Source organism: Cnephaeus nilssonii (genome assembly GCF_951640355.1).
Source record: "Cnephaeus nilssonii genome assembly, chromosome: 7".
Taxonomy (NCBI): Eukaryota; Metazoa; Chordata; class Mammalia; order Chiroptera; family Vespertilionidae; genus Cnephaeus; species Cnephaeus nilssonii.
The window spans coordinates 4,082,504-4,101,027 of NC_137078.1; the positions used below are offsets into that span (position 1 = coordinate 4,082,504).

The window sequence follows — 18,524 nt, forward strand, 5'->3', positions numbered from 1 at the left end:
GGAACCAAGATTTGGCCAACTTCCATCTGTTGTTACTATTGGCGCTGTCATTTAGGGATTCTGAGCTGAGAAGGGCTCTAGGATTGTGTCCTCTCAGGAATGAAGCTACAATGAAACAAGTTCCCAGGAAAGAAAGGCCCCCTGACCCCAGGAAGGTTGGAGGATGAGGTAAGGTGGGTGTTTGAGTCCTGGCAGTCGCCAAGGCCCCAGACTAGGGACAGGCCACGTGTGACTTCCAGGGGAGACAGGCCAGTGTCAGCAGCCTTCCAGAAGATGCTGGGCCTGGCCGTCGGAGACGTGGTGTTATATGCTCTGGACTAGGAGGGGCGAAGCTCTCAGAGTTCGTGTCACTCCCACTCATCATGGCCTGCACCAAGATGGCCTTGTCAAGGAGGGGCAAGGCCCGGGGCAGCCTGTTTCCTCAGGAAAGCCAGCGCTCAGTGGTTGGCAAGTCATCACTCCCAGAGAAGCTGCCCAATCCTGCACTCACACTTCTATCCAGGAGACAACACACCAGCAATGTACCTGCGTGTACCTCAGCCCTTCATGAACCTTGAGTACCAAGAGGCAGTCATGCTTGGATGCCCATGACTGGCAGAAGAAGCCTCCAGGAACCCCCAACATTCTGAGTGGTAGCGGAAGGGGCCTGGGCTCCAGTCCAAGCTCCCACTGAGCTGCAAGGCCTCACTCCACGTCCCTCCACTTGGTCTTCCTTCGGTTTGGCCGTGTTTGTGTCAGTGGCACCAGAGCCCTGCTGGCCTATGATCGAGGACTGGCAAGGACCTGGATGCAGTGTGACTGAGCCTCCGCCCTGCCCCAGATTAGCCAAGTCATGGTCAGCACTGTCTGTAGGCCCTGGGGGCCTTCTGCCCTCCCAGCCTTACTGCTCCACACCAGCCCCGGGGATGGGGGACCTGCCTGCACCCATCACCGCTCCAGGCGCAGAGCTGAGACCTGCTGCCTCCTGTCTGGGAAGACTCGGGAGCTCTTGGGGCCCCAAGACAGGCCCTCCACACACAAACGACCTGTGGCAGCCTTCCCTGGGACAGGGCCGTACTCAGGGCTGCCCTCGGGATGGCCACCCAAACAGAGCCCCGCAGAGGACACTCAGCGCACTGATTTCAGACTCACACTGATAAGATCCTCTCTCCCCTCTTCCTGCTGCTCATTAGCTATCAGGCCGTGGCCAAGTTACGGTGCTGGGCTTCAGTCTCCCCGGCTGCAAGGTGGGGACTAGCACTTCTCTCCAAGGATCTCTGTGAGAGTCAGCACGTGCCAAGTCACACTGCATCCAGGTCCTTGCCAGTCCTCTGCTCATAGGCCAGCAGGGCTCTGGTGCCACTGACACAAACACGGCCAAACCGTAGAGCGCAGCCTGGCCGTGTGTGTGGATGTGGTCATTGAGGAAGTGTACCTGCGTGGCTGCCAGCATTGCCAAGGGCCACAGGGCAGCCTCTGGGTAGAGAGCCCTGCCTGCATTCTGGCCCGACTCTACCGGCAGGGGAGGCTCTGAAGAGCCGTGCTGGGAGCCCCTTCCAGACGTGGTTTCCGATCAAGCCCGAGGAGAAGTGCGGCTGGGACGGGCTCACTTGAAGCTAGTGCAGGGTCCGGAGAAAAGGGGACGATTACCTGGCAACAGCGCAAAGGAGGGCAGTGTGGGTGCGTGGGTGTGAGCCACTGCTCGGCATGCTTTGCCTTGGTGCATAGACAGTGTGTGTGCCTGTGTGCACACACCTGGGCACGGGGGTGCCGCGGGCAGGCGTCTGTGGGCATGTCTGTGAGTGGGAGCTTTGGGACGAGTGCCGAGCTCCTGTAGGGACCCCACATCTCATGCTGGTCTGAGAAGCGGAAAAGGTGACCGCTGAGAAGCTGAACATTACTCAGAGACATCTAAGCTAAAGCTCTCCTGAGTCTTGGCCCATGCTGGGCAGGAGGAGGGCCTTGAGAAGCGCACTCCTCACTCCAGCTGGAAGATGAGGAAATGTGACCCTCATCTTACTTCTGTCTGGGATTGAGAGTTTTCCCTGGTCCTCAGGAACTGGTGGAAAACCCTTTTGCCTCATTCACTGTGTGGCCCGGTCCTGAGTGGACAGACCTTCTCATACGTGCCAAAGGCCAGCAAGGCCTTCTGTGGACCTCAGGCTGGGGTGTCAGCAGGCAGGCAAAGGGACTACATCTTCCCTGAGACGGCTGCTCTCTGCCCAGGAGTGAGGTCTTACCGGGGGCATGGCCCAGCATGCTCAGGTGCTGCCCTGAGGCCCAAAGGACCCACAAGCACGCCCTCTCCACAGAGGTGTGGGCCACAGGGAGGTACATGGCAATACCATCCTCCAGGCTCCTGGGCCTGACCGGGAACGCAGCATGGCCCATCTCTGTCTCCACTACCATCTGCATTCCCAGAGACCTGACGGAGGCTGGACCCCTAAGCTTGGGCACCATTGTTCCCGCTGGCCGGAATGTCCTGCTGGAACCCATAGAAGAAGCCCTCCGGAGGGACCGTGGAGGCCAGGATGGGCACTGGGCATCCAGCACCAAGAGGAAAACTCAGCCTTCCTCTAATATGGCTAACATATGTTGAGTGCCCACATGTGCCATGCTCTGGGGACATAAAAAGGCATTGGCAGTGAGCGCTGAGAGAATGCTTGTGGCATCCTGGGGGGGGGGGGGGGTGCCCACAGAGGGGAGCAGGACTCCAGGCCCCTCCCAGCAACCCCTGACTCATCCGCCTGTCCCTGGCCAGGGCCCTGCACAAACCAAACACTCAGCCCAAGGCACCGGGAGAAAAAGGATGGGAAGTTTCATTTTGTTTTAACCACGATTCCCACCCAGCCTGGAGGGTGAGATGTATATGTATGTGCAAATACATACCATACATATATGAAATTCACTAAAAATCCGGCCGGTGCAGGACCACATTTTGTTTTTAGGCATTGCAGAAGCTTTCTTCACCCTGTCCCGTCGGCAGGTGGCTGAGGCCCACTTGAGCATGGGACTTGGGGCCTACCTGTGTACCCACCTCAGCTCTTCCAGAGGCCCCTCTCCACAGAGGGCCAGGCCAGGAGAAGGAGCTGGTTGAAAGATTTTTTATGTTTTTTAATCCTGTGTTTTTTTAATAACTATCTACTGTCCTGCAACCAGCTTCCCCACTGAGCCCCTTCTCCTACCTCACACCCAGCAGGTGGGCCCCATACCTGAGCCTGGTGGTGGTGGCAGCACAGTGCCCTGGCCTGTGTCTGAGTCTAACCTCTGGTATTGCATGTTCTGGGCAGGGAAGCGAGGGCGTCGCAGCAGTGCGGGATCGCTAGAGAGCAATGTGGAAGTAAGTAGGAAGCACCTACGTTCAGCTGGCTGTTGTGTGTTGCCTCCCTGATCCTTGGTTTATACCTGTTGTCTTTTTATTTTTATTTTTTGCGCTTTCACTACTGCACAGAGGCACAGACACCCCTCCCCGCTGCCTGCTTCAGCCCAGTGCATGCCAGCTTCCCCTCTGCTAGAATCTCACCGCTTGTTTGGGCTGGAGTGGGTGAGGGGAGGGCTGGTTCTGGATTGTGTGTTTTAGTTCCCACTTCACCCCTGTGCCCTGTGGCCCCAGCATGGTTCACTAACACCCCAGCTCCTGGGCACCCCCACCCCGCCCACCAGCACTGCTCCTAGGCCAGAAGCAGCAGCTGCTGAGCACCAGGCAACCTCCCCATCGGCCTGACTTCCATGCTCCGAAGTCCCCATTGCATTCTTCCCGGAGTTTCAGTTGTTGTGTGTCTGCAGATAGGGCACGATGGAATTGCTTAACTAGCTCGGGGGAGGAGGAAAACCATAAGAAAACAAAACAGTGTGGATTTCATGAGATTTCATTCATCCTCCAGCCATCTCTGTATTACTGTTCACATCTTAACCTCAGCTTGCAGATATTTTTGTTTCTTCCTCCTTGTTTGGTTTGCAGTAGGTAGCTGCAGTGAAATGCCTAGGCAGTCCCCACGCTCAGGACAAGGGTTCCCGAGCCCTTCACCACCTTCCCAGAAACCTGGGGTTCCACACAGGCAGAGCAAATGCCCTCAGACCCTTGAGAGGAACCAGGAAAGCTGAGGCTGCGATCTCGGCAGGAACAGGGCTCCTCACGCACACTAGCCTGCCCCACTCCCCTTGGCACACACTGCTCACAACACCCCCAGACAGACGTCTGATCTGAAAGCTCAGGTGCTTGTCAGGAGAGAGCCCAAACGTGTGCTGCTGCTGCTGCTGCTGCTGCTGCTGCTGCTCTGACTAGAAAGGAGGGCCCTCCTCTCCTGCCCAGTGCCCCCTGTCCTCCCTGGGACGCCCTTCTCAGGGTCCCCCCACCCCGCCCCAGCTGACTGCCACAGCAGTGTGAGAAGTGCCCGAGTCCAGCCTCGCCCAGCCCCACCCTCTGCGGCAGTGAGTTGAACTAAAGATTAGCAGTCAGTGGGTGAACTTTTTACATTAAAAAAAAATTCATTCTGACATAAGTGCTTTAAGATCTTTTAATTTTGATTTCTATGAATTTCCTTTTTAGGGGTCCATCATTAGCAGTCCTCACATGCGCCGGAGAGCTACATCAACACGCGAGTGTCCATCTCGCCCACACCAGACTATGCCTAATTCATCCTCCCTCCTGGGCTCCTTATTTGGGAGTAAGAGAGGGAAGCCCCCTCCTCAGGCTCACCCACCTTCAGCCCCTCCCCAGCCACCCCCACACCCTTTGGGCCTGCCCCACCTGCAGCACTCCGTGGTGGGCCATCACCAGGGGCCTGCAGAGGGCCCTCCGCAGGTCCCGACGCATGGGCACCACAGCCAGTACTGCCACGTGCAGCAGAACCCACCCCCCTACCACCACCACCACCACTACCACCCCCCCCAGCACATCCAGCATGCACACCAGTACCACCACAGCCCCCATGGGGGGCACTTGCCCTATGGGACCCACACGCACAGCCACCCGCCACTGCCCTTGGCCCATGCCAGCCATCCGGGCCACGCAGCACACCACCACGGGCATTCCCCTGCCCCCCCGCCCCCCGCCAGCAACAAGGCCAAACCCAGTGGCATCAGCACAATTGTATAGACAGCTTGGGCCAGGGTCCCAGACTCCCCGGAACAAGTGCACACCACAAGAGGCACGCCTGGGGCAGCCCGCCTCAGACCAGACCCAGGGCACTTCTGTTTCCGTCCTCCCATTTCCCACAGCCCCATCGGAACTCTTGAGCACATGGGCTTGTGTTATAGGGAGCAAAGCTCCTGATTTAATTTAGCATTGGTGCCCTGGGCTCCATCCACCTCAGCCCCAGGGGTGGGCCGCAGGCACTATCAGCCTTGAAACAGTACCTCCAGCCCAGGAGATGTTGCCCGCCCCCCCCCCCCCCCCCCCCGTCTTCTCCAGCTGCAGCCCTCAGCTCTCTCCTCCCTAACTGTACACAAATATGAAAAGCCTAGAAAAAGAAGAAACAAGACACACAAAAAACAGAGACAGAACAAAACAGAAAACCCAAAACTTGCTGCATTATTGCTCTTTTATTGACAATGGGCAAAATTAAGTAGACCTGATATGGTTGATGAAAATACGTAAGTAAACTTTATATAATATAAATATATATAAATAAATAAATAAATAAATATATATATATATACACATACTGTATAGGTAGTATTTGTGTGTGAAAGGCAAACATTTCAGTCCACAAAATTAGCAATATAGACTTTACAAGGAGCTCCCCATACCTGATAGGAAGACAGTACCTTAGATACATGTGAGAGGAGACCAAACACCTAAATGCTAGGAACAAACTCAGATACTTCCATATTTTCATAAAAGCAGAGAAGTCCCTCTAGGACTGACTATTCATTACTTATTCAGTCATTACTAACTGTGCCAAGTAACATAGCATCTAACTATTTAAAAAGTCTAATATCGCTTTATATAAATCCTTATTTTATTAACAGAATACTATCATAGGTAATCAGTATTATAACTGCTCTGTTATTTCAGGTAAGCAAATAGATAAAATGCAGTAAACTACAGAGCAACTCAGGATGGCTGGTCAAGAACTGGCTGTCTTAGAGTATTGGTCACACACATTCATGACACTTGAATAGCTGTGATAACTGTGAATTTCCATGACCCATGGTTCTTTTACATGCACATGATTTGATGCACACTCATTCAGAGTCCTCTGAGAGGGGCATCATACACTGCAGACGTATCATCTCCAACATGAAAAAGACCAGCTCTCATCCTTGCCTCCCTCAGCGCCATAACGTCCTCATCCCGTTTCCAACAGCAGCAGGAGCCTCTTTCAAACCTGCAGGCTGATGTTAGCATTTAGCTACCCAGGGCGGTGTGTGTGTTCCTGCTTTATTTTCTGAGTGGTGGCCATGATCATTGTACTTCATGTAGCCATGTGCTAGCATAACCCTGTGTCATCACTGTGGCCCCTCTGACCCAGCTGACAAGTGCCCAGCCCTCACTGGCGAAGCCCCCGTTGCCTTGTCATGGTCCAGTTAGCTGCCAGGGCATCACATGACTCTCAGCTGTGCTCTTGTTGCTTCCGTCTTGTGACACCATCTGCTCCCCTGGGGCCGGGCGCTGCACGCGTCCGGTTCTGTGCCTGAGTCACATGGGCCATACTTTGTAGTTTCAGCCTTTCGCGACACTGCAGCCACCAGTGCCGTGTTCCTAAGCCGTGGGACCGAGGACTGTCCATGGCACCTGCCCAGGTGGAGAGCCCTTTCAGAAAGGGCGAAGCTGACAGGACTGGGCTGCGGAGCTCCGTGCTCCGTGGAAGGTGTGGCGAGCTGTGGCCAGACGGCAGACGACAGAGGGAGCCCACCCTAGCCAGCTGGCTGGGCATCTGTCCATTTTCCTCCTTTGCCATGTCATTGAGGCAATCATACCAGCAAATCTGCAACCGAGCACTTTGTTAATCTCCACAGAGAGCAAATACAGCAATCTAGAGTTACGCCTTTTAAAAAAGGAAGTGTGACTTTAACCTGCCCGCCTTTACCTTCCCATTGGTACAACTTTTCTGTCTTGGACATCTGCTCAGAGAGGAGTAAAAAGCACAGGTGTGCCTGATCTGGTCCAGGCCCAGCCGGTGGGAGGCGCCCCAGCCCATTGACTCCTGAATTCTTTTTCTTTCAAAGCCAGGCTCCCAAGGCATTCTCTATTATGCAGTTTAAAGGATGTTCTGACAAGGGAAAGTCAAATTGTACTGCGTGTCATCAGTGTTGATTGTGTGAAGCCACATTTATATATTGTATATTCACAAAATATATCAGTGTTACTGTTGACAAATAGTTGAGGTAAAGTGATAACATATTAAATATGCCGGCTTTTTTTTTTTTTTAATCCCTGTGTACCAATGGTAGAGTTCAACTGTAAATTCTAGGTTGTTCCAGAAAAGATCCAGGCTGTTAGTACAAGGTTGCTCTTTCTGAAGGGGCGATAACCAAGGAAAACAAAACAAAAAGAACCAACAGTACATTCATTGATGGGGCCAGTGAGAGGGGCCCTCTCTCCATTGCATCCTCCGTGCTCCAAGGGCCATTCAGCACTCTCCTCCAAACTGTTATTGACGTGCCCTGAAGTTTTGTCAAGTGCCACAGGGCCAGGTCTAGTGAAATGGGGCTTCTTGAACAAACTCAGTTTCTCCCTGTGTTCCCAGCTTCATGCAGGGTATTGGGTTCAGAACTGTGAGGTGTGATCGTCCTCCGTGTTTTATCTGTAAACCTGTCCCGGAGGTGTTCCCAGCTTCATGCAGGTTATTGGGTTCAGAACTGGGAGGTGTGATCGTCCTCCGTGTTTTATCTGTAGACCTGTCCTGGAGGCGTCTCCAGAAGCACACTGTTCCATTGGAGAGGCTGGAGGCAGCTGCCCCGATCTTGTCTGGGCAGCAAAAGCTTCAGATAAACATGTCCCCCATGTTGCTTTCACGGGGCTGTGCTCTCTGGATCCCAGCCTGACAGAGTCATAGCTGTAGGGACCTATTGTTCACAGAGGCCTTGTCCCCTCAGGAGGCTGAGTGCCACCACATTGCTTGTGCCATCTGGTTTGTCAATATACTTGGGACAGCTTCTCAAGTCACACAAATTATTTCAGTTACGTAATTTCTGACAGGAGCAGGAGACCCTCAGAGGAATCATCTGGTAGTATCACAAAAATCTTTTCTGGGACAACAGTGAAATCATATATTTGTACTTTTTTAAGTTTATTAATGAATTATACAACACTGTAAAAATAAAGTTCATCCTAATATGATGTGCACATCTTGTCAACAATGTCTCCAGTCTCCATGGAGCGAGACTTCCCACCCTGCGCTGCATGCAGCAGAGGCCTCTTCTTCATCTTTAAAATGACCTAGAAAGACAGCGGCGCTTACACATGACCCTAGGTGTTGACTCAGCATTCCATATGAAGCTATGTCCACAGGTTAAGCATGCATCTTACAGTTTTGTTGTAAAAATACCATCACCCTTCCTGTCTGAAACGAGTAATTTTGTACATATTTTAAATAACAATAATAAAAGAAACATTGCACAGTGCATCAGTGTGAAGTGGGGGTGGTGACAAGGGACAAGCAGGAAGAGCCTGTACCTCATGTGCATGTGTGTTGGTGTTGGTGTTGCTGTTCTGTCTGCGGTCTTGCTGAGGCCGCATGCAGTGTCCGTCTCCTCTCGAGAACTGTCATTCACCTTCAAGCTGTTTTAAATTACTAGAATCAGGTCTTGAGTAAAGACTGTTCAAAGACTTTAAGGGATGCCTTGCTCACAAGAAGCCTGATGCCCACTCTGTAACTTTGGGGAGGAAAGGAGTGCTTTGTTTTAATATGCATTTGTTTGTGAGTAGTAACAGACTCTATTGATGTAAAACCATAGCTGTGATCATGTGGAGAAATCAAATAAATTCTTTAAAATTCTCGGACTCTCACTTTTTTTGAAAAGTCCAGATATTTCCCTATTGGCCCAGAGAGATTTCCAGCTGACAGGTATGCCCATCTTTGTCGTGACTGCGGGCACTGGGTCTCCTGGAAGACCCTGGCCTGACTTTAATTTGAGAATGTTTAAGATAAAGGTGCGTATCCCAACTTCAACTCCAATAAAATATGTCAAAGGTTTTTATAATTTCTAGCAACTTTCAAATTTTAGTGCTTTTATCAGGTTAGAGAGAGGAGGTGGCCCATATGAAGAGCTGAGGTGGACCGGAAATGGCTTATGGAGGGAAAAACTCTAATGGTCCAGTTCCCAAATGCTTGAAGGGAGTTTATTTAATGAGGTCAAAGTTGTCTGTTTTTCCCAATTAACGTGATGTGCAGGATCCCGGAAGGTGAATTCTGATTTTACTGGAAAAGTTCTGTGAGAACATGACTGACTTGTGCTTCTTCTTCTTCTTCTTCCCTGGAACCAAATCCAGTTCCAGAGAATACTGCCTTCAAGTTTCACTGCATATCATAACATGAAGTAAAACTGGTAGATCGAATTTGTGGAAAACAAAAAGGTTTAGTGACCAAAATTTACCATGGCTTACCCCTCATTAAGAAGTGAATTTTGATCCAAAGATGTTCTCAGAAAACCATTCCTTTTCCAGGCCATTCAAGGGTTCTTCAACAGAGTAAAGCTGGTTACTAAAGCCCCTAAAATACTTAGCTCTACTTCAGCATTTGGGTTTATGACATTGAACTGCACACCAACGTGTGCTTGTCTCCTCCACCAGCTTGTGCGCTCCTTGGGGGCACAGAGTGCACTTGACCCACTTCTCTGTGTCCAGTGACCAGCACAGGACTGGTCTTGCCAAAATGCATCTGAAAGTGATGGTTGGCATGGGGAAGCGGGGTCACAGCAAAACCACTGGTTGATCTTAGTGTGTGTAAATCATCATCACAATTTTATGGAAACTTGTTTGCTCAGCCCTTTGCTACCCTTGGCATTGAGGAGTCTAGGTGGGACACACATGATGCTGTCAAACTTCTACAAACGTAGTTCCTGCTCACTGTTTCCTTCCCCCACTCACAACACATTTTTAGCCCTCATTTTACTTGACCTCACAGCAGCTTTTGAGATCATTCAAGTTTGTTCCCACAACAGTATTTCCTTATCACCTCTGTTCCCACACTCTGGTCTTCCTCTTTGGGGTATCTTCACTGTCTCCTTTGTAGAGCTGGTAAGTGTTGGTTTGAGGATCAAGTCCAAGCTCTCTTCCTTTCTTTACTTTTTTCTAGGCCATTTCATGCAGATCCACAGTTTCAATGTAGCTTCCAAATGTGAATCTGCAGCCCAGACCTCCACTCTGAGCACCCATGTTCCCTTGGATCTTTCTTTCTCTCCATGACCAAATTGATGATCACACACAGACACACACCAAGTGCTGTGTTCCCTACTTTGACAAATGGTGTCACCACTGAGTTGCATAAATGAGAACTTGGGGATTGTCCTTGACACCTGTCCTTTCTTCTACTCCAAATCCATCTATCACGAAGCCCTTTTGACTTCCTCCTCCTACATGTTCTTGAATCCATTTCTTCACCTCTGTCACTGCTTCAGGCCATCACCTGTCTCTCACCTGGATGAGAGCTCCCTAACTGGCCTGCACCATCGTGGTCCCTCAAACCCGTTTCCCACGTAGCACCAGAGGAATTTCTAAGGTGCCACCTGTGTAAAGTCATGTCAAGGGCTTCCTATTGCCCTTATGATTGAAAAAACAAAATCCTTAACATGGCCTTCATGAGGCCTGCATGGGTGGCTCTGCATGGACTGGTTCACCTTCACTTGCCCCTCGCTCTCCAGCCACATGAGGCTCCCAGACAAGCTGAGTTTTCTCCTGCCACTGGGCCTGTGCAGGTGTGCCCTCTTGCATCTGTGTTCAGTTAGCTCCTTCATCATTCAGATCTTAGCTTGGCCATTATCCCCTCTGAAATGTGTTACCTATAATAATTATATATTCAGTAGTGTGATAATTTTGTTACAGTAAATGTCACAAGGTCAGGACAGTGGCTGTCCTTATACACTGCTGTAACCTCAACACGTGGCACAAAGTAGGACTTTCATAAATGTCTGTTGAATGAGTATATGAAGACCACAGAGCCCCAAAAGGAAATTCAGTGCTGAAATGCATGATGGCATTTGGATGTTCAAAATGAGATCCAAGACCTAGGAAAGCAATGTGGACCAGAGTGCTAGGAAGAAATTGGATCCTACTGACATTTCTTCTTAGGTCAAGGAATAGTTTGGGTAGTGGTCAGAGGGTTTTAATCATTGTGTTTTATCTTTCATCAAATGTGTTTTAATATTTAGACCATTTGGAATGACTAGATTTATAAAAAGCAAGGGGGAAAATTACCCACAACCCCACCAACCCTAAAACAGTTATATTTAAATATTTGGTCTATTTTCATTCCATCTTTTCTTCATACATATTTCTCAGTTACCTAGTTCATATCTTTTGTGTGTGTCCCAAAAGGTGTGTAAGTATTATTTGGTGCTCCTCATAAAAAGAAAGAATTTTCACAAAAACATGTAGGAAATGCTGAATTAAAGTTAAACTAGTGTTGTGTGTTTTTTTAAATGATGTTTTTATTGATATTAGAGAGAGAGGAAGGGAGAGGGGGAGAGAAATGGGCTGCTTCCTGCATGCCCCCTACAGGGGACTGAGCCTGTGTTCTGGGCTGCAAACACTGCACAGCTCCTCCGCTGCCTGGAGGCAGGATGCCTTAGGACAGAGGGAGGTGGAGTAGGTCACTGAACAATGGGTTGGTTGGGGTTTAGAGGGAGTTAGAGGTTCAAGCTCCGGCCAAGCTGCCCAGGCGTTGTACCTGTGCCCTGAGTTTCTCGGAAACGGCTGAAATAGCTTTTGTAACCTTTGGGTTGTCATTGTAACTGTCCTAACTCCCTCTTGTGGTTTCTGAGTATAAATTTGCTGTAACACCTGTGATCTGCACTGCAGTTCGGCCTTTACAGCGGTAGAGTGCTGCAACTACAGTCACTGGCCAGTTTATTAAAGGCTCATAAATTTTGATCTCTGTCTGGTGGTCGTCTCTTGTGGGTCGCCCCATAACACCTGGAACCTCAGGCATGTGCCCTGACCGGGAACCGAACTGGTGACCTCTTGGTTCCTGGGTCAATGCTCAACCACTGGGCCACACCGGCCAAGCTAAACTAGTTTCTTTACTGCAGGACTTCTCAGAGCCTTTTAAAAAGATGATGTGTATTGTGAATCTCGGAAAGATAGTCTGTTTTCCAAACATATTTAGCTTTGGAACGCTGTTGAATTCTATAGCATACAGTTTAGTAAAAGTTTATATGTGTAAATTTTTATTTTTTTCCTTAGTGTATTCTGATGTTATGTAAGACTCAGTATTTCTAACATCTGCCTAATGGCCAATCAAATGGACATCCTATGATATGCTGGCCATTCAGATAGTGTTCTTTTGGTGAACAAGGAACAGGAAATAATAGAGTTACTGAGTGTATTTGGTAATTCTGGTGAGAGTTTGGGATTTAAAGAGATGAACACCACTGAATCTAACCTTAGTGCTGAGTTCCTGGGGTACACATTGACACTATTTTGGCAGCTCTGGGAAGCCATGTGTCACCTGAGATGCCTTTCTGTACAATGTGTTCAATTCAGCAATCACTTTCCAAGGGAGCCTAGCTCACCTTCATCACAGAGTGGACTTGTCATAAAGACTTATTGGTTGGTCTGTGAAGGCTACTTACCCCTATTTCTTTTTTTATAAATTTATTTATTTATTTATTTGTTTGTTTGTTTATTTATTTATTTATTTATGTTAATCCTCACCTGAGGATATTTTTCCATTGATTTTTAGGGAGAATGGAAGAGAGAGGGAAAGACAGAGAGAAACATTGATGTGAGAGAAACATTGATTGGTTGCCTCCTGCCCGAGCCCAGACCAGGGCCTGGGCCAAGAGGAGACTGCAACCAAGGTAAGTACCCTTAACTGGAATCAAACCTGGGACCCTTTGGTACCCAGGCTGACGCTCTATCCATTGAGCCAAAACAGCTAGGGCCCCTATCTCTAATATGTAGCTTCATGACTTTTAAGACAATTTTAGGTAATCTTTCCTTTCCTTTCTATTCTAGCTGCACTCCAGCCCACCTCCACAATGTGACCTATAAAAAAAATTCCAATTAAATCTGAATGGTAGGAACTAACGCACTTCATTCATCTTTCATGGAGTAAATAGGGAAGAAAGCATTCAAACATAAAAATACCAGAGTATTATTGATACCATCTAAATTGAATCTCTTCTCACATCCTTCAAGAGCAGTTCAGAAAAAGGACAAATAAAATTACCTATTGCTCACCTGGCCATGTGGCTCAGTGGTTGAGCGTCAACACAGGAACCAAGAGGTCACTGGTTCAATTCCTGGTCAGGGCACCTGCCCGGGTTGCAGGCTCAATCCCTAGTAGGGAGCGTGAGGGAGGCAGCTGGCTGATGATGTTTCCCATCAATGTTTCTATCTACCCCCCTCTCTCTAAAAATCAATAAAAACATTTTTGTTAGAAATGCTCTCAACGATGTCAAAAGAATGAGACAAACACTCGAAACTGGATCAGCAAGGCAAATTTACTTCTGCGCAGAAGGGTGCTCCTGCCAGCTGGAAATCATGGGCAAAAGCACACGGAGTGGGAAATCCGTTCGGGGGTTTTATTTCCTGACTCGGGGTCTGCCCTGCCCCTCACTCTGAACTTTGACCTGATTGGCCAGGGTTCAGAGCTCGGAGTCCCATTATTTCTCAGTTGGCTAATTGAGAGGAAGAGGAAGGTAAGGCAGAACCTAAGATGGTAGCCCCCCTGAGAGCCTTAAGGTCATACCAAGATTGCAGAACCTAAGATGGCGGCCCCTGAAGAATCTGAAGGTCATATCAAAATGGTGGGACCTAAGATGACTGCGAGCTCCTTCCTTTGACAGGAAAGATCACTGGTTCACTCTCACAATTTTTAAAATTACCTATTGCTCAGAACTAGAGTGTAACCAGGATAGAGCAAAATCCCACAAATTTTAGTGAAAGATCAATGGGAAAATCAACATCTTAGGCTGGCAGAGTTGAAATCAGATCTCATACTAGAACACAGATCTGGGGGTGGGGGGACTGCTGCATGGAAAAGGGGAGATGGCATGGTCCTAATGGTGGTAGAACAAAGATAACATCAACTAGATTTCATGTCTGTAAAGACAGAGACCAACCCAGAGTGGACATGTGAGGAGAGAAGTAAGACCTAATGAATCAGAAGGGGAAGACTTGGAAAGTTCATGGGACCAGAAGTGGCTGAAGGCACTGCTTCCGAGAAGAGGGAGGCGCCTGGGAAAGCGAGGTTTCCCTGGAAGGCTTGGGGGGGGGGGGCGGGGGGACGACTGAGTAGAGGGCATGCAAGAGGCAGCCAATCAATGATTCTCTCTCATCATTGATGTTTCTATCTCCCTCTCTGAAATCAGTAAAAATATTAAAACAAGATGCTATCACAGAATCAGAAGACAGACATAAAAGAAATAAAGTGTCTTTTATTAAAGGAACTGCAGTTCACTGTGTTAATCTGAGAATTTTTGTGAGTTTATTTGAGCCAAACTGTCAACAATTGCCGGGAAGCAGAATCTCAACAAATTAAGATAATGCTCTGGAGAATGGTGGTTTTCACCTATTTTTATAAATTACCATCAAAGGAGGAGACATAAGTGGGAACATTAAATCCACTGGTGATAGATTAGGGAGGTGGGAGAAAGCAAAGTGGGGAAACCTCTGGATTGGATAAAAAGTAAAATGATACATACATACCTCTTTTACATAGGTGGGTACAGGATAGTTAACAGTCAGCAATTAACAGATAATAATAACAATAAAGGAGTTTGTGGTTGGTGCCCTGGCAGCATTTGTTGTGCCCTGAGGGGTCCAGAAAAAGGGAAGTCACAAGTTACCCTGACATTCCACAGATATGTTATCTTAGATGCAAAAACACAATAGGCTCAGTAAAGATCGAAGTTGATGTTTGTCAGAGAAGATACTGGCCTAGAACATGACTACTCACTATTAACTGCTTTTTAATTAAAGGTTTTAATTTCAGAACATCCTTTGTTGTTATTTTAGGTCTCTTGAATTTGCAAGGCCGCCACACAGGCCTTCCTTGAGTTAGGTTAGCATGTGGCCCTTTTTTGTCCACAACTATATAAGAAAAATGGAACATTTTTGGACTAAAAAATCAAGTAAACCATGTAAGACCTGGGCCTTCCCCATATACCACTACTGCCAGGGGCTAAAAGCCAACAGCAGTTAGCATATTAATGCAAAAAGAATCATTGGAAGGCCAATGGACTTTGATATTCAGCAGGGCTGAAAATCAGCATAATATTGCCCTGCTGTGGGCTCAATGGCTCAAGGCAATTCCCTAACATTATAATCCTTTTACTGTTTACCAAACTTTACCTTTGATATGCCTGTATGCATTGCTAGAGGGAAAGATGTGTATCTAAAACTGAATAAAAAGCAGATGGGACCCAGTCTTGGGGGTGCCTCTTCAAGAAAGAGGTCTCCACCTGCCCCCCATGCCTTCTAAATTCGTATTTCTTGTATAGCCTTTTCATTTGTGCTTCGGCCCCTCCTTCAGATCCTGAACCCCGCCACGAAGGTTGCAGCACACTGCTATTGTTGGCCTTGGAAAATCCAAAGCAAATAAACACAAAGTCTTCATACAAAAATACTTTAAGGAGGAAAATGAGAAAACTTTTTAGCAAATAAGAGCACACATAAATGCACATAGGATAAAAATTCAAAGCAGGGGGAAATTGTAACACAATATATCATTAATTACACATAATTAAACAACCAATCCTACCTTATAATAGAGAAACATGCAAATTGACCGCACCTCCGCTACACCCACGATTGGGCCGGCGGGAGCCTGGGGGCGGGACTCCGGGTGGCCTATTCGGCCGTTGAGAAGATCAAGATGGCGGCGCCCAGTCCTCTTAGTTCCGGGGGTCACTGGGAAGATCGCGCCCCGGGGAGGCGAGACCTGGCTGCCCAGCCGCTCCAGGGGGTCCCTGGAGAGATCCCCAACCTGTGGGGGCGTGGCCAGGCCCACCCAGCCTCTCCCGGGGGTCCCTGGGGAGATCGGCACCCCGGGGAAGTGAGGCGGGACTCGCCCAGCCGCTCCCGGAGTCCCTGGGAACATTGCAGGCATGTGGTTGCTGAGACCCAGACCAGGCCTCTGGCCACAGATTCATAGCTTTGCGGAGACCTAGGGCAGGGAGCTGCCTCATCTGCAGCGAGACAGAGGTTCTGCAGTGCCCCCAAGACATGGGTGGGCCCAGCCAGGGATCAAGGGGCATGGAAGGACTCCTGGCAGAGGGGCAAGGACCCTCACCCTTGAGGCGGGGGTTGAGGGGTGGTGCCACCTCAGTGGGGAGGTGCTGCACTGCAGGGTACTGGACTGACTGATGTGATTCAGAGAAGCTCCCAGTGTTAACCGGCCACACTCAGGCGGCCTTCACACTTCAGAGGCAGTGACTCCTGCTCCTGCCTTGACCCAAAAGCAAGCCCGCGACACCCTGCCCCATAGCAGAGCATGCCTAGGCAGTGAGTGGGAAGCCTTCCACCTGCTTCGGAGAAGGGGGGGCAGTAAAGAATGGGGGGAGAGGAAAGAATGTGGAGCATCCGCAATGAAGAGGTGCTTGAGAAAGAGGCTTGGAAGCCTGACTGGAAGGTTTGTTCTGTTTGCTGGGCGGCTGCCCCTTAGGAAGCGCAAAGAGCATGGCTCTGAGGGCTTCCTGTGTGCTGAGTCAAGTTCCACAGCCAACTGGAATTGGCCTCAGTTTCCTGGTCTGTAAAATGGATGAAGCGTGTCCCAGTGCCTTCACTGAGCTTTGATGGCCAATTGAGATACTATATAAAGAAAATGAGGGAAGAAGTGAGAAAGAAAAGGAAGGACGAGCAACACAAAAGAAAGACTGAAAGGAACCTGTAAACCCATTGTCACTTAAATAGGGAATATAGTCAATAGTGTTGTAATGATGGTATGATGCCAGGTGGGTACTAGAAATATCGGGGAACACTTTGTAAAGTATATGATTGTCTAACCACCATTCTGTAACTAATATAAAACCTGAAACCAATACAAAATAATGTTGAATGTAAAGAAATGAAAATTGGAGTGAAATTTTTATAAATTTCAAAGTTTATTAAAAGCTGTAAAGGAAGGAAGGGGAGAATAAAAAGTGTTTTTCATTTTACCACTTCATTAAAAAGACAGTTATCTTTATATGGTGCTTTTATACTTTTCTAAGACATTATCTCATTTTAATTTCCGGGCAACTTAAAGACAAGATAAGTATTCCCTCCACTATTCAAAGAAAGGAAATCTTGGTGTCTGGTCCCCATGATTCAATTGTCAAGCCCTTATTGTAAAGCAGGGTTAGTAAAATTTTCTGTGCAGGGTCATATCTATACTAATAAAAGCCTTGGGGGTGATCAGGCCAGCAGGGGAGGGTATTTGGGGGCAATCAGGCCCGCAGAGGAGCAGTTAGGTGTCAATCAGGCCAGCAAGGGAGCAGTTAGGGGGCAATCAGGCAGGTAGGTGAGCGGTTAGGAGCCAGCGGTCCCAGATTGTGAGAGGGATGTCCAACTGCACGTTTAGGCCTGATTCCACAGGGATCGGGCCTAAACCTGCATTTGGACATCCCCCGAGGGGTCCCATATTAGAGAGGGTGTAAGCTGGGCTGAGGGACACCCTCCCCAGTGCACGAATTTCGTGCATCGGGCCTCTAGTAAGATATGAAAGAACACCACAGTCTACCTTGGTTCTTGAATTTAATTCATTACGAATGCTGTTTGAGAAGTGATTTGTTCGAAAACTGAATCATTTTTCCCCATTAGAAATAATGTAAATTTAATTTGTTCCAGACCCACAAATGATTCCACTTTAACCTTTCTATGTATAGTACATGCCTAATGTAGTTTTATAAATAAACACTTTTTTTTCTTAAATTTATCGTACCATCCCCGACAAGCCTTAAAGGAATCACTTTCAGCACTGGGTCCCGGGATGTCTTTCAGGTCACTATGCAGTGTCTTTGCTGGTTCATATCACTGCCTCCAAAATGCTGTCACCCAGCTAACTGCTTCTTGTTTATCCAAAACAGTTTTTTTTTTTACTTCTTTAATTCCCTGTAGTCATTGTTTCTTTCACATCCTTAGCAACATTAGCACTTTTGGTTGTGTCTTTATATTTTAAAATTGTGCTAATCATTCTCTCCTTTGTATATACATTCTCTTCTTTCCTTTGTAAGTGGCCTGAGAGAAGCTTTTCGTCGTGCTGAGGTATCATCATAAAAGGGTTGTCAGGTCACAAAATTGAAGTTTTGTTCCACAACCCAGACTCTTTTTTTCCTGTGAACAAGTTGGTTGAGAACTAAATTGTTCGAAGTGGGAGACATTAGAGAACTGAGGTTTGACTGTACAATTGGACAAATAAGTCCTGGCTGGTGTGCTAAGTGGTTAGAGTACCACC

At 48.3% G+C, this 18,524-nt stretch overlaps 1 protein-coding gene across 3 annotated transcripts in view; it reads left to right on the forward strand.

The window, feature by feature from the left end:
* The window catches only part of IQSEC1 (IQ motif and Sec7 domain ArfGEF 1), a 150,445-nt gene extending 145,223 nt beyond the window's left edge, over positions 1–5,222 (forward strand). For 2 of the 3 annotated variants that reach the window (XM_079777567.1, XM_079777568.1), the window contains exons 13-14: positions 3,270–3,319; positions 4,529–5,222. In XM_079777567.1, the coding sequence (XP_079633693.1) occupies positions 3,270–3,319; positions 4,529–5,077 (599 nt within the window). In that variant the 3' untranslated portion in view covers positions 5,078–5,222. The remainder of the gene's footprint in view (positions 1–3,269; positions 3,320–4,528) is intronic. The other variant, XM_079777569.1, reaches the window with a different exon arrangement.
* Positions 5,223–18,524: the final 13,302 nt, after the last annotated feature.